This window comes from Pseudophryne corroboree, chromosome 4, assembly GCF_028390025.1.
Source record: "Pseudophryne corroboree isolate aPseCor3 chromosome 4, aPseCor3.hap2, whole genome shotgun sequence".
NCBI lineage: Eukaryota > Metazoa > Chordata > Amphibia > Anura > Myobatrachidae > Pseudophryne > Pseudophryne corroboree.
Window position 1 is genome coordinate 880,042,807 of NC_086447.1, and position 16,119 is coordinate 880,058,925.

At 47.1% G+C, this 16,119-nt stretch overlaps 1 protein-coding gene across 1 annotated transcript in view; it reads right to left on the minus strand.

Moving 5' to 3' along the window:
- DNAH8 (dynein axonemal heavy chain 8) overlaps positions 1-16,119 on the minus strand; it is a 1,853,457-nt gene that overhangs the window by 1,115,770 nt on the left and 721,568 nt on the right. The window contains exon 26 of the mRNA XM_063918852.1: positions 13,046-13,238. Coding sequence (XP_063774922.1) covers positions 13,046-13,238 — 193 coding nt within the window. The remainder of the gene's footprint in view (positions 1-13,045; positions 13,239-16,119) is intronic.

The following is a 16,119-nucleotide window of genomic DNA, read 5'->3' on the forward strand; positions in this document are numbered from 1 at the left end:
CATCTCCAAGTTGTTTCCCTGTTCCAGTGTTCCTGTGGAACTACAAGTAGCAGCAACCACTCCAGCTCTCCTGCGAGTCACATTCAGTGTGCAAGTTCCTGTGTTCCAGTGTCCAGTCTTCATTGTTCCAGTTTGCTACAAACTCTAGCCACAGTCTGCTACACCAATCTGCAGTAGAGACTTTCCTCAGGTGTGTTCTCAGCCTCTTCACCTAATTACCAGCATTCCACACTGTGCATTGCCTTTAGCACTTAACATCTTGCTGTGTTAGGACTGTCTCCTGCTAGGGCCTTGCTTGGCTTAAAGACGTATGCTTCTACAGAGACTGTGTGCTTTGATGGCTATTCGTTATATACCAGAGTTTTGTTTGCTGCATCTGATTTCATTATTGTCTTATCATTTATATCAAGTTTCAAGTTCATCTTCATTGCTTATTTGTTACCAGTGACTTTTGAAATATTCATTTATCGGATTAAGTTATTATTCATTGTTCCTGTCATCTGTTATCCCTGTGTGATAATAAATATCAAGCGCACATGCGCGGAACTTTTTGTCCGTTTCCCAGTTTCCTCTATCGCTCCTACACTGACCCACTAGTGCCCCCTCCGGGGACATACTAAATCAGAATCCTGACACTTTGTTCTTGATTCGTACTTCAGAACCTTGTTGTTTAGACGTAACGCCATGAGAGCTATCTCTGGTAGACCCCATCTGTTCACTAGTATCTGAAACACTTCTGGGTGTAATGCTCATTCGGTTTCCTGAATGATGTGTCGACTGAGAAAATCTGCTTCCCAGTTCTGTATACTGGGACAAACACTGCTGACAATGGTGGGAGATGTAGCTCTGCCCATCTTAGAATGGGCATTACTTCCTCCATCAATCTCTTGCTGTGAGTTCCTCCTTGATGATTGAGGTACGCTACTGCTGTCGCACTGTCTGAGCGAATCTGGACCGGTCTTCCTTGCAGACTGTCCTTTTGCCTGAACTAGAGCCATGTAACAGATTTATTGGCAGGCGACTTTCCCTTGCGGTCCATTTTCCCTGGAACCAAAGGCTTACGAGTACCGCACCCCAGCCTTGCAGACTGGCATCTGTTGTCAGGACTTGCCATTCTTTTATCCAAAAGGGTCTCCCCTTGTTTAAATGGTCTGTCTGTAGCCACCACGCTAGAGACCTTTTTACGTTTACTGGAAACTTTATCATCTGCTTTTTAATCGTTTGATGATTTCCGTTCCATTTGGTCAGAATAAGGTGCTGCAATGGTCTGGAGTGGAATTGCACATATTCCTCCATGTCGAAGGTTGATAACATCAGACCTAACAGTCACATTGCTGCATGGACTGACATTGTCTGGGCGTGCAACGCTTCCTGAGCCACGACCTGCACCTTGACTATGTTTTTCTCTGGTAAGAGAACTTTCTGTATGTCTGAATCCAATATGGCCCCCAAATAAACCATCCGCTGTGACTGATTCAGAGACGACTTATCCCAATTTATGAGCCACCCGTGTCTCTGTAAACAAACTATTGTCTGTTGAAGATGGCTCAAAAGTAAATCCTGCGAATGTGCTAGGATTAACAGGTCGTCGAGGTATGGGAATATTCTTATCCCCTGTTTGCGCAGACAAGCTGCCATAACCACCATAATTTTGGTAAACACCCTGGGTGCTGTTGCTAGCCCAAAGGGCAAAGCCTGGAACTGAAAATGTTCTTGGAGGATGGCAAACCTGAGGTAACACTGATGAGACAGTGCTATAGGCACATGTAGGAAAGCATCCCGTACATCCAGAGATACCATGTAATCTCCCGGTTCCATAGCCAACATTATGGAACGTAATGTCTCCATGTGGAACTTTGGGATCCAAATGTATTTGTTCAACATTTTCAGATTGAGAATTGGTCGAAATGACCCATTTGGCATCTGGATCAGAAATAAGATTGGAGTAAAACCCCTGTCCCCTCTGTGATGGAGGTACTGGGACAATCACACCTGACTGCAGTAATTTTTGGACTGCTTTTTTCAGGGCATTGGCCTTCGACTCTATACGAGACGGGCTGGTGCAAAAAAATCTTAGAGGAGGCTGCCTCCTGAATGGGAACCCATACCCGAGATACCACCTTCTGCACCCAAGCATCTGTTGTTGACTGTTGCCATATGTGTGCAAAATGAAGGAGTCGGCCCCCAACCCTGGAATCCTCCAGGCGGAAGCCTGTCTCTTCAGGCTGATGGTTTCTGTTCAGGCTTGGAGGCTGGCTTTTTGCTAGCCCACTGCTTCCTACCCCTGGTTTTGAACTGGGGTTGCTTAGACTCCTCTTTAGCTTTCGCTTTGCCAACGACATGAGCGAAACTTTGAACCCTTAGATTTAGGATTATAAGTAGCCGGAAATCTGACCTTCTTGGATTCAGCCTTTGATTCTAGGATATCAGATAAATGTTTCCCAAACAATATATTACCAATGAAAGGCAATGCTTCCAATTCTTTCTTGGATTCCGCATCTGCTTTCCAGGTGCGTAGCCAAACTACTCTGCGAGCGGCTACTGTCAAGGCTGAAGCTTTAGAAGCAACTGTACCCATATCAATTGCTGCTTCTTCCAAGTATTGGGCAGATTGTCTTAAACGGCTTAAATTATACTCTTGCTCCCTATTCGGAGAAGAGATGTCATTCTCTAGTTCCTCTATCCATTTGCCCATTGCCTTTGCTACCCAGGCCGAAGCCATAGCAGGTCTTACCACTGCTCCTACTAGAGAAAATAAATTTTTCAAGAAGCTATCTACCCTTCTGTCTGTGATATCATTTAGTGAGGTAGATGACAGTGGTATAGCAGATTTATGCACAAGTCGCAGTACATGTGCATCTACTTTAAGAGGAACTTCTCTTTTCGAACAATCCGCAGCTGGAAATGGATAATAAGAATTCCATCTTTTCAGAATCTTATTTTTTACTGGGCGTCGCCCAAGACTCATCCATCATTTCCGTCAGCTCATCTGATGCTGGGAATTCAGTTTTTTAACTGATTTTGTTTGTTTAAACACAGGTGCTTTAGATTTTAACACTGTCTTGGCTGGCTCTTCCAAAGAGAGAACAGCCTTCACAGCATCAATAAGTTCAGCTACATCCTCTGAACTAAAACTCTGCAACTGATCATCATACGGAGTATTTGAATATACTGTATCATCATCTGTTGTATCATCTTGTGTAGTCTGCCACATAGACGCATCTGTCTTAGTCTTACCTGTCCCTTGGTTGCTTGTAGAGGCTACTGGAACCAAGCCGTAGGAAGGGAGCTGCATGTATGGGTTAATATGTAACCTAACCCTTGAGGTGGTGTTACCGGAGCTAACCTGTCCGCTATTGAAGATAAAGTCTTTCCATGGTGGCTCTGTTGGTGGTTGAACCAACTCCTGTTTTTTACTTTGCTGAAAAGCAAAACAGTTCGCACACAACCCCTCATAAGTGACCAATTGGTCCATACCAATTAACCCTGTCTTACAAGATAAGCATGTTAGGGATGTAGGAGTGCTTGATAAATTCTCCTCGTCACTTTTGCTGCTCACAGACATGGTAATAATCTGTTAATGACTACACAATTTGTGACTGAAAATCACCTATATATGAGTATATAGAAGTGAGATCAATCTGACCACAGCAGTGCACCTGAATTGAGGGTCAGAACAGGACTGATGACATAGAAAAGTCAGCACACATACTAGCAGTCAGTCACGTTAAGGCATTAGACATTGTCATATGAGAATACAACCCCCATAACAACTTACAAGTAAGTAGGAAAATTGTACTTCTGTTTCAACTGGTTCTTTTTCAACATAACATGCCGAAAACACAGTAATATACAGATCTCATATGCAATATGTACTAAAAATTAATAATTCATACTATTAAGTAGAGAGAATTTTTAGTACTGTATACCCTTTCTCTGTAGAACGGGATACAGCGAGACTCACCACACTTCCATATCCAAGCAAATGCGCTCGTAAGACGCTGAGTGGATTCAGACGCTACTGATGTACACTACCACTCCTGATAAGTCGCTCACTGACGGTCACGGACGCTCAGCGACTTCCACGTGTATGCAGACGCTAAAGGCCTCGGTCTAGGCGGGATCTCTAGTGTACACAACCGCAGCGTCTAAGCTGCGACCGATTACCCTCGTGGTAGCGTCTGAGACGGAAATTAGGTCATTCAGTTCATGGACGAGAGACGCGCGGAAACTGGTCATGAACTCGGAGCAGGGGCGGCCAGGAGAGCGTCTGGATCCCCCTGTTGACTTAAATTCTAAGGATCGTGGCATCTACCTAGTCCTGGCGCCTATGATCCCTAGAGCGTAGCGCTGTCGCACTCGAGATGTTCGGCGCATCAACACACTGTTTGTAGTCTCCACCAATACAGTGAAGCTGTGTCCGGACCCCTTTAGTAAGAGGAAATCCATAGACTTACCTCCCCCCCATGCTCCGGCCACAGCCTGGTTACGTCTACTGGACCTGCTAAAACATCCGACACAGACGCCCGTCGAGACAGCACTGTACCGCGAAGGTAAGCGTTGTTGCGACCCGGTGGGGAGTTGTTGGAGCGACTCATTCCAGTATGCGTTTAAGACGCTGTTAAGAAAAGTCGCTCAAAAAACATAGTAAGTCTATAAAAATAACATAATAAAAGCTTCAGGCTGGCTTATTCACAGCAGCCCTGTGACCATGCGGCTTCCTGCCGCACCAAGCAAAAAACTGATTTGACTGAGTCAGTGGGCGGGACTATATGGTGAGGCCCCGATGCATCCTGGGAGGCCAGAAAGCTTGTGACCGTGTTGGTGCCATTTCCGCTGTCGCTCAACTATATCCCAATGTTATCCTGTGGATAATCCTGTGGACCCAGCCAGAGAAATGTAATACGTCTTTTATCGCCACAATCATGTACTGAATACTCTTAGCCAGTTTTGGATGTAATCTGGCATCACTATAGTCGACACTGGAATCAGAGTCCGTGTCGGTATCTGTATCTACTATCTGGGCGAATGCACGTTTCTGTGACCCCGAAGGGGTCTGGACCTGTGACAAAGCATTTTCCATGGATTTCCTCCATGTCTGGTTCTTCGACTCAGATTTATCAAATCTCTTTGCCAACTTAGTCACATTTGTGTTTAAAACACTCAACATATTCACCCAATCATCCGTCGGCGGTGCCGACACTGTCACTCTCACAGAACTGTCTGTCCCCACGTCAGCCTCCTCCTGGGAAGAGCATTCCGCCTCAGACATGTCGACACACACATGTACCGACAGCCACAACCACACTGGGGCTATAGGAGACAGACCCACAGCAGAGCCTGTTAGAGAGACACAGAGAGAGTTCACCCAGCACCTATCCCGGTTCTGAAGTCGGTAACAAGACTGCCCAGACCTGCTAGCGCTTTTTACATATATAATAATTCACCAATCACTAGTGCCCCCCCCCCTCCCCCCGTTTTGCACCCTGTTACTTGCACAGCAGTGTGGAGGTCAGGGCCTGCGTCTCTGCAGCCTTCTGTGAAGAGAAAAATGGCGCTGGTGAGAGCTATGCGGCTAAGCCCCGCCCACTACATGGCGTGCTTCAGTCCCGCTCAAAGAATCTTTATACTGGCGGGGGTCCCTTAACAAGTGCCTGGGCACTGTTATACTCTATGCCAGTGCTGTTTGAGGCTCCCCATGCTGCCCAGGGCACCCCCCCCCCCCTGCGCCCTGCAAACTGCAGTGCCGTGATCAGTGTAGGAGCATGGCGTGCAACGCGACCGCTTCGCGGTACCTCAAACGCCGTCTTCTGCCGTCACTGAAGTCTTCTGATCTTCTCATGCTCACCCGGCTTCAATCTTCTGGCTCTGTGAGGGGGAGGTGACGGCGCGGCTCCGGGAACAAGCAGCTAGGCGTACCAAGTGATCGAACCCTCTGAAGCTTATGGTGTCCAGTAGCCTAAGAAGCAGTGCCCTTGAACTCTTAAGAAGTAGGTCTGACTTCCGGTTTCGGCCTCATGGAGTACTGAGCTCCGTTTTGAGCTCCGTCCACCGCTCCCCTACAAATACTATTTTCACGGCTTTTAAAGCCTCGTTTTGACCCCGGAGCCTCCCGCAGTGCCCCAGCTACCTGTCCTGCTGCAAATGGACAAGTTCCTGGCCCCGATGACGGCGCACCCTCAGCCGGACCATCAGCAGCAGCCGCAGCCTCCACGCCAGGAGAAGCGGCGTGCTGCAGGGACGATGACGGCGGAATCCGCTGTTGATAGCGCTCCCCCCCTTCACAAAAAGACTGCAGCCGAGGGACCAGATTCTGGGGGTCAAGTAAGTGCCGGCAATGAATCCCCTGTGACTTACACAGATGTAGTGGCAGCCATAACAGCCACCATGACACCCCTTCTCTCCAAGGCTGTAGCTGACATCACCAGCCAACTTCAACACCTCACACACAGAGTCTCTAAAACAGAGCAGCAAATCACTGTAGTCTCCCATGACGTTGAGGGCTTGCAGCATACAGTAAAACGTCTCACTAATGATAATTACCAGCTATGGAACAAGATTGACGACATTGAGAACAGATCGCGTCGTAATAACATTAGGCTGGTCGGTCAGCACGAATCTATCAAGGGACCTGCATTGGCCCATTTTGTCCGCAACACCCTCCCCTCGCTCCTAGGCATTGAGTCAGTTTGCCAGGACATGGTTATAGAGAGGGTCCATAGGGTGGGTCCGACACCGACCCCTAACAGACCGAGACCCCGCGTTACACTGTTCCGCTGCCTTAACTATTTACATAAGATGGAGATCTGGTCGGCCTCTCGCAAGGCCAAAACCCTGTCGTGGGAGGGACACAAACTGCATATATTCCAGGATTATTCTGCAGAGCTGTCGCGTGCCAGAAAAGGTTTTTCCCCTGTATGCTCTAGACTGGTTGCAGAAGGACGCAAATTCGGCTTGTTGTACCCTGCTAAACCCCGCATTTATGATGGGACCTCGTTCAAGGACTTTTCCAACCCCCCAGATGCAATGGCATATCTCCAGGAGCTGTCCCAAGCGAAAGATACCGACATCACGGATTCCACAGAATAACGTTTCATAGCCTTAACCTCATAGCTCATATTATATCAGTCTGTTTATTGCATTTGCAGATTAAGTATTATGATATGTTTATCTATATACCTTATGGTATACTGCGGAGACCTCCTGGTCACCCTTATATTTAGTTGCACACTGGGGAGCAGGGACGGACCTACCCCTCCCCGCCGGATGTGTTTCTTGTTTATCACACTGTTATTACTCAGCTATTACGGAAGTGCGGCACCAGATACTAACATCTGGTTGCCTCCTCTCACGTATGTTCATCCCCCTTTTCCCTTCATCTTTCCCTTCATTCTTACTGACACTCTTTACCCTCCTTTTCTCTTAAGCACTACTCTCCGCTCTGTGAAATGGTTGGATGTTGCAGTAACACATAATATGCTCATGCTGAAGGCTGTTACCCTTGACCCTCTATGTTTTGAACCACTCTTCCTCTTTCTCCCAGTTTCCAGGAGGGATGCCTGATCTCCGCTACGCTACATGGAATGTTGGAGGTATTAACTCCCCAGCGAAAAGGAGAAAACTCCTGATTTACTTACAAAAAAGTGGCGTAGATGTGGCAATCCTGCAGGAGACCCACCTGACCCCGTCTGAAACCTTAAAACTGGGAATGCTGGGTTGGTCTGTGTTGGCATCCTCCTCCTACAACTCCAGAGCCCGTGGTGTAGCTATTCTGATGCGCCGATCTCTACCATTCGAATTACACAATACCACTGCAGACGACTCAGGTAGATTTGTAGTAGTCTATGTAGACTTGTTGGGCAAAAAATTTATTCTGGCTAACATATACGCCCCCCCCCCCCCCCCTTACTCCAAGTCCTACCTCCGTCAGCTAATTGCCCTTCTGACTCCTTACATGGGAGATAACCTCATCATCGGAGGGGATTTTAATATGATCTCTTCTCCACTCCTAGACAAATCTTCAACACGTAAGATCCCTCACTCCACACTCCCCAAACTAGGCATCCCCTTTTTTTCATCTACTCTACAGGTTATAGACCTCTGGCGAGCCCTAAATCCAACGGAGAGGGAATACACCTGTCTCTCAGCGGTGCACGGCTCTCTCTCCCGCATTGACTACTTCTTTATCTCCCATACTCTCTTTCCTCAAGTCACTCAATGCACCATTGCCCCCATTTCCCTCTCTGATCATGCCCTGGTTACCTTTACTGCTCATTTCCCTGATGACAGGGACACCACTAAACTGTGGAAATTCCCCTCCAGGTTCTGCAAATCTCTAACTTTCAAATCCTTCTTGGAAGCTACTTGGGAAGACTATTGTACCAACAACTCTGAACACATTAATTCCGACCCATTCTTGTTCTGGATGTCGGCAAAAGCCGTACTCAGAGGTGCAATTTTATCTTTTACCGCAGCTTCCAACAAGAAATATTCGGCTCAATACTTAACACTCCAAGACGCCTTATCCCAATAATTTCAGATCTATAAATCATCCCCCTCTCCAGCCACAAAACAGGCATACCTGACATCCAAAACCCATTTTGATGAATTTCTATCGGAAATGGGTGACAGGTATCTTTTCTCAGTCCATCACAAATTCCACAAGTTTGGCAACAAAACTGGACGTTTACTCTCCAATTTACTAAAGGGCACTTATTCCCCAGCGATCGTTCATCCCCTTCGCACTACACAAGGAACCCTGACCTCCACGAACAAACAGATAGCTCAGATTATGCATACCTTCTACTCACAGCTTTATACGTCAAATGGACCAAACGCTTCTTCACAAACAACAATACCCCAGTCCAACACCCCCTCTCACCCTCCGGAGCCCACCCAACCTCCAACCCCTTCAGGGACACACCAGCCCTCTTCCTCCTTTTGGGAGGCTCTCCCTTACCCTGCCCTCTCGAAAGAAATGGCTTCTCAACTCCTATCCCCAATTACTCTAACTGAAGTCCGCCTGTCAATTGGGCAATTGAAGCCTCATAAGGCCCCAGGCCCCGATGGCTATACTGGGGAATTTTATAAACTCCTCCAACACAAATTTGATTATATCCTAGTTGAGGTTTTCAATTCCTTGTTGCTAGCGAAGACCCCCCCCCCCCCCCCCCGCATTTCAATTCAGCCATTCTTAAACTACTCCCCAAACCTGGAAGGGACCTGTCGCTACCTGGCTCTTATCGCCCAATATCCTTGCTGAACCTGGATTACAAGCTATTTGCAAAAATTTTAGCTGACCGTCTAAAACTCACGCTCCCCCACACCATCCACCCGGACCAGACTGGCTTCATAGTCGGCAGGCATTCAGTGGTCAATGTGAGAAAGGTAATAGCAGCGTTGCACTCCTGCCAATCCGATTCATCCCACATAGGCTCCGCCATCCTATCCCTAGATGCGGAAAAAGCCTTCGACCTAGTCGAATGGCCACACCTTTATACTGCCCTACGCCGATTTGGCTACCCAGAACCCTTTATCCGAGCTATCAGAACTCTTTATTCATCTCCAGCCACCCAAATATCTTGCAACGGCTTCCTCTCCAACCCCTTCTCTATTGGAAAAGGTACAAGACAGGGCTGCCCCCTATCCCCTCTCCTATTCGCCATTGCTTTAGAACCCTTAGCCATCGCCCTCAGACTCTCTACCTCTTACACTGGCATATTTGTTGGTACAACTGAACTTAAGGTCGCCTTATTTGCAGATGACATGCTCTTATTTATATCTGACCCACTTTCGTCTATCCCTGAAATTCTACGCCTGATCTCAGATTTTGGTGCAACGGCGGGATATAAGATTAATGTTGAAAAATCAGAACTACTTCCTTTAAATATTTCCCCCTCCTTGCTCTCCACACTCACGCAAACCACTACCTTCACGATCACTCAGTCACACTTTAAATATCTGGGAATCAATATCCCGCGAGATAACGCACGTACCTATGAGCTAAATTTTTCTACGGTTATCTCTGCTGTCCTTACCAAACTAGAGGGCTGGGCTACTCTTCCGCTATCTATGTTGGGACGGATTGCAGTTCTTAAATCTGTAATCTTTCCAAAAATCTTTTATATCATGCAATCTCTTCCAATTGGCCTCAGGGACCTGGACAACATCAAGCTGCGCAGAGCTATGACCCGTTTTATCTGGCAAGGAAAGAAACCTAAAATAGCTTTTGCGAAGCTGGTGATGGACAGGTCAGAGGGAGGGTTTGGAGTCCCAGATTTTTTAACATATTCCCTTACAATTCCTTCGATATGCCACAGACTGGCTACTGGGTAAGAGCACTTATACAGACCTTGCCTTAGACACTAATGCCTTTAGTCCATTCTCTCCTGGTGCTCTTCTACTCACAAAAAAGGCCCTGATCCCACCCTCCATTTTGGAACACCCGCTATTCAGAGACACCTATTTTAGCTGGGTGAAAATTCATAAGAAATTAAAACTAGACCATACTGCTTCCACATATATACCTCTCTGGGGAAACCCATCCTTCCCTCCTTCTCTTCACAACACTCTATTCCTCCAATGGCGGGAGAGGGGGCTGTGCTCCGCTTCACAGGTTTTCGATCCAGGTGGACACATTACGCAATTTGAAACGCTGAGAGACGGATATTCTCTACCCTCCTCCCACTTCTTCATGTATCTTCAAATGAGACACTACCTTGCATCACTTAACCTTAAACCCTCTCACACAACCCACCCCTCCCCACTAGCAAAAATGATAAAGCAATGGGAGTCCAAAGCTTACAAAATTAAACAGCTATATACTCACCTAGTGAACATTCCCTCCACACCATACCTCCCAAAACTAGTTGCTGCATGGCAATCAGAGGTCTCGAACATCACCTCCTACGAACAATTGCTAGGCCACCACCAGCGCACCTTATCCATACTGAACTCTGCATACCTCCAGGAGGTACATCTCAAAACCATACATAGGGCATACTTACCGCCCTACAACCAGGATGCTGATAACCCCTCCAACTCTAACAAATGCCCTAAATGCAAAGGGGCTAAAGCCACATTCTACCACTGTCTCTGGAGTTGTACTAGGATTCAGCGCTTTTGGAATAAAGTATTAGGATTCATTAATACCAAATTTCACACCTCTTTACGTCCTGACCCGAGGGCATGCCTCTGCATGAATTTCTCTACGTGGAACTCTATACCTGGGGTTAAGCCACTATATCCTATGTTTACCATGCTATTTACGATCGCAAAAAAAATGATCTTGAAGCGCTGGGTTGTTCGATCCATCCCCTCTCTATCTGAAGTTTTAAAAGTTATGCTGAAATATATTTATTTTGACCGCAAAACTACTATTCTCACGGGATATACCAGCCTTGCGGGGTTCCACAAAAAATGGAGTCCTTATTTGTCCACACTTGACCCGGATACCCAAGCACAGATAACCTCAGCCTTTGAAAATCCCCTGTGGAAGATGTCTAAAGGAACGACTAGATAATGTAACTATGGGAATATACTATACCTCTTTCTCTGAATAACTACTTTATCCCCTTCCTCCTTCCTAGTTGTATGTCTGGTGTAATGCCTCGCTATCTCCCATGCCATTCCTACCCCCATATTTTTTATTTTCTTTTTCTTTATATTTTCACTCTCTATACATACCTCTAACTCTATGTTTTGGCCTTCACTCTATGAACATCAACGATGAATATTGTAACAATTCCTCCATACACAATATCCCGGGTCCACGCCTGGTAGACACCTTACCCAAATAGGTGTAAACCAATTGTTAGTGCTCTCTCTATTCCCCCCCCCCCCCCCCCCTCCCATTTCGCTCTTCTCTTCCCTTCCCTTTTAAACCCCTCACCCAAACTCACTCTCTAAGTTTCGATGTTATTTCTTAACTATTTGCCTTAAATTGTTTGGACCACATTTACAGATGTCTACAATTACATAATACCACTTATCGGAGAGATCCAACAACCTGAGACAATATACTGTTTAATTGTTCTTATCTCCTTGCTCTTGTATTTTTGATTGTCGATTGTACTCCTACATTTATACTCAAAAACTCAATAAAATTCAGTTTTGCAAAAAAAAAAAAAAAAAAGAAGTAGGTCTGCTTCACTCCCCTCAGTCCCACGATGCAGGGAGCCTGTTGCCAGCAGGTCTCCCTGGTAATAATAAACCTAATAAAGTCTTTTCCCTGAGAAACTCTGGAGAGCTCCCCAGTGTGCATCCAGTCTCGCTGGGCACAGAATCTAACTGGTCTGGAGGAGGGGCATAGAGGGAGGAGCCAGTTAACACCCATTCAAAGTCTTATAGTGTGCCCATGTCTCCTGCGGATCCCGTCTATACCCCATGGTTCTTGAAGCATCCCCAGCATCCTCTAGGACGTATGAGAAATCTAGCAGCTATCTCGCCAAAATCACTCCGGTAACAGCAAATGGCAGTCTACTACAGTATATTTTGGCCAAAGAGCCCGATTCAGAGATGGATGCAAATTTTATTTTGCAAAAATGTTTTCTTTGCGGCACGTGTCTGAGCCGCACTGCGCGTGTGCTGCCAAGCTCTTTGGACGATGGTCGCAGTGTGGATCTAGACGCAGTTTGGTTGACATCCAGTGATGGTTTGGGGGGGAAGAGGGTAATGGGGAGTGGTGACTAAAATTCTGGCGTATCGCAGTCAGTGACTGCCTCTTCGCACGCAGTCCCTCTGGCTCAGTTGTAACATACATTCTGAGTAGCCACTGGGTAATTCAGAGGTCCAACTAAGAACCGATGTTCCCGATGTGCTTGGACGCAAGCAGCAGATCTGAGAAGCCGTTGGTGGGTGTCTCTCCCTGCAGCATTAGCGTGGTGCAGCACCAAATACGCAGAACCGATCCATCTTGAGTCCATCTCTGAATTAAGCCCATAGTCTCTTTATTACTTTGTTATGCTAAATATTAATCTAATAAAACTATACTGCAGTGCAAACGCAATTAAGTAAAAGAAGTGGAGTAACTGAGACTACCACATACTTCCTTTTGAATTTTGTTGTTTGCCAGGCAGGAAACTTGGTGAGCTACAAGTGCTTGTGAAAGTATCGTGAGCAACAACTGTCTGCTGCATACTGTGCTGTCTCCACTGAGCGACTCCTCGACTGACTTCAAGTATTAACTGTGTCACACGATCTATAGCCTGCTGTATGTCATCCAAGTTTGGAATCATTACCTGCAGAACAAATGTATATTTTATCAGACAAATGATCAATAAATTTTGAGGCATAGAAAATAAGATTTTAAACCTACCGGTAAATCTATTTCTCCTAGTCCGTAGAGGATGCTGGGGACTCCGTAAGGACCATGGGGTATAGACGGGCTCCACAGGAGATAGGGCACCTAAAAAGAACTTTGACTATGGGTGTGCACTGGCTTCTCCCTCTATGCCCCTCCTCCAGACCTCAGTTAGAGAACTGTGCCCAGAGGAGATGGACAATACAAGGCAGGATTTAGCAATCCAATGGCAAGATTCATACCAGCCCACACCAATCATACCATGTAACCTGGAACATACATAACCAGTTAACAGTATGAACAAAAACAACAGTAACAGTCCAAGGCCGATGTCAACTGTAACATAACCCTTATGTAAGCAACAACTATATACAAGTCTTGCAGAGTTTCCGCACTGGGACGGGCGCCCAGCATCCTCTACGGACTAGGAGAAATAGATTTACCGGTAGGTTTAAAATCTTATTTTCTCTTACGTCCTAGAGGATGCTGGGGACTCCGTAAGGACCATGGGGTTTATACCAAAGCATCCAATCGGGCGGGAGAGTGCGTATGACTCTGCAGCACCGACTGAGCAAACGCTAGGTCCTCATCAGCCAGGGTATCAAACTTGTAGAATTTAGCAAAAGTGTTTGACCCCGACCAAGTCGCCGCTCGGCCAAGTTGTAAAGCCGAGACACCTCGGGCAGCCGCCCAAGAAGAGCCCACCTTCCTAGTCGAATGGGCCTTAACCGAATTTGGTACCGGCAATCCAGCCGTAGAGTGAGTCTGCTGAATCGTATTACAGATCCAGCGAGCAATAGTCTGCTTTGAAGCAGGAGCGCCAATCTTATTGGCCGCATACAGGACAAACAGAGCCTCTGTTTTCCTAATTCTAGCCGTCCTGGCTACATAAATCTTTGAGGCCCTGACTACATCCAGGGATCTGGAATCCTCCAGGTCACCGGTAGCCACAGGCACCACAATAGGTTGATTCATATGTAACGACGAAACCACTTTAGGCAAAAATTGCGGACGTGTCCTCAATTCAGCTCGATCCACATGAAAAATCAAGTAGGGGCTCTTGTGTGAGAGAGCCACCAATTCTGACACTCGCCTTGCTGATGCTAAGGCCAACAACATGACCACCTTCCAGGTAAGAAATTTCAACTCAACCTTGTTAAGCGGTTCAAACCAGTGTGATTTTAGGAACTGCAACACCACGTTCAGGTCCCATGGTGCCACTGGAGGCACAAAAGGGGGCTGGATGTGCAGCACTCCCTTTACAAACGTCTGAACTTCTGGAAGAGAAGCCAATTCCTTCTGAAAGAAAATCGAGAGGGCCGAAATCTGTACCTTAACCGAGCCTAATTTCAGGCCCATATCCACTCCTGTCTGTAGGAAGTGGAGAAGACGACCCAGATGAAAATCTTCCGTAGGTGCATTCTTGGTCTCACACCAAGAAACATACTTTCGCCAGATACGGTGATAATGTTTTATCGTCACCTCCTTCCTAGCCTTTATTAAAGTAGAGATGACCTCTTCCGGAATCCCCTTTTTTGAGGATTTGGCGTTCAACCGCCATGCCGTCAAACGTAACCGCGGTAAGTCTTGAAATACACAGGGCCCCTGCTGCAACAGGTCTTCCCTCAGAGGAAGAGGCCAGGGGTCTCCTGTGAGCATCTCTTGTAGATCAGAGTACCAGGCCCTTCGAGGCCAGTCTGGGACAACGAGTATCGTCTGTACTCTCCTTCGTCTTATGATCCTCAACACTTTCGTGATGAGAGGAAGAGGAGGAAACACGTAGACCGATTCAAACACCCACGGTGTTACCAGTGCATCTACTGCTACTGCCTGAGGTTCCCGAGACCTGGCGCAATACCTCCGAAGTTTTTTGTTGAGGCGTGACCCCATCATGTCTATTTGAGGAGTTCCCCAAAGACGTGTTACGTCTGCAAAGACTTCTTGATGAAGTCCCCACTCTCCTGGATGGAGATCGTGTCTGCTGAGGAAGTCTGCTTCCCAGTTGTCCACTCCCGGAATGAAAACAGCCGACAGAGTGCTTACATGATTTTCCGCCCAGCGAAGTATCCTTGTGGCTTCCGCCATCGCGACTCTGCTTCTTGTCCCGCCTTGGCGGTTCACATGAGCCACTGCTGTGACATTGTCTGATTGAATTAGAACCGGTAGGTTTCGAAGAAAACTCTCCGCTTGTCGAAGGCCGTTGTAAATGGCCCTGAGTTCCAACACATTGATGTGTAGACAGGACTCCTGGTCTGACCAAAGACCCTGAAAAGTCTTTCCCTGTGTGACCGCTCCCCATCCTCGGAGGCTCGCGTCCGTGGTAACCAGGATCCAGTCCTGAATCCCGAACCGGCGACCCTCCAGCAGGTGAGCACTTTGCAACCACCACAGGAGGGACACTCTGGTTCCTGGGGACAGAGTTATTTTCCGATGTAAGTGCAGATGGGACCCGGACCACTTGTCCAGAAGGTCCCATTGAAAAGTCCTTGCATGGAACCTTCTGAAGGGAATGGCCTCGTAGGCCGCCACCATTTTTCCCAGAACTCGAATGCATTGGTGAACTGACACCCTTTTCGGTTTTAGCAGGTCTGTGACCATGTTCTGGATGTCTTGGGCTTTCTCTATTGGGAGAAAGACCTTCATTTGTTCCGTATCCAGTATCATACCTAGGAACGGTAGTCGAGTTGTCGGAATCAACTGTGACTTCGGTAGATTTAGAATCCAACCGTGTTGCTGGAGCACTCACAGAGAGAGCGCCACACTGCTCAGCAATTTCTCCCTTGATCTCGCTTTTATCAGGAGATCGTCCAAGTATGGGA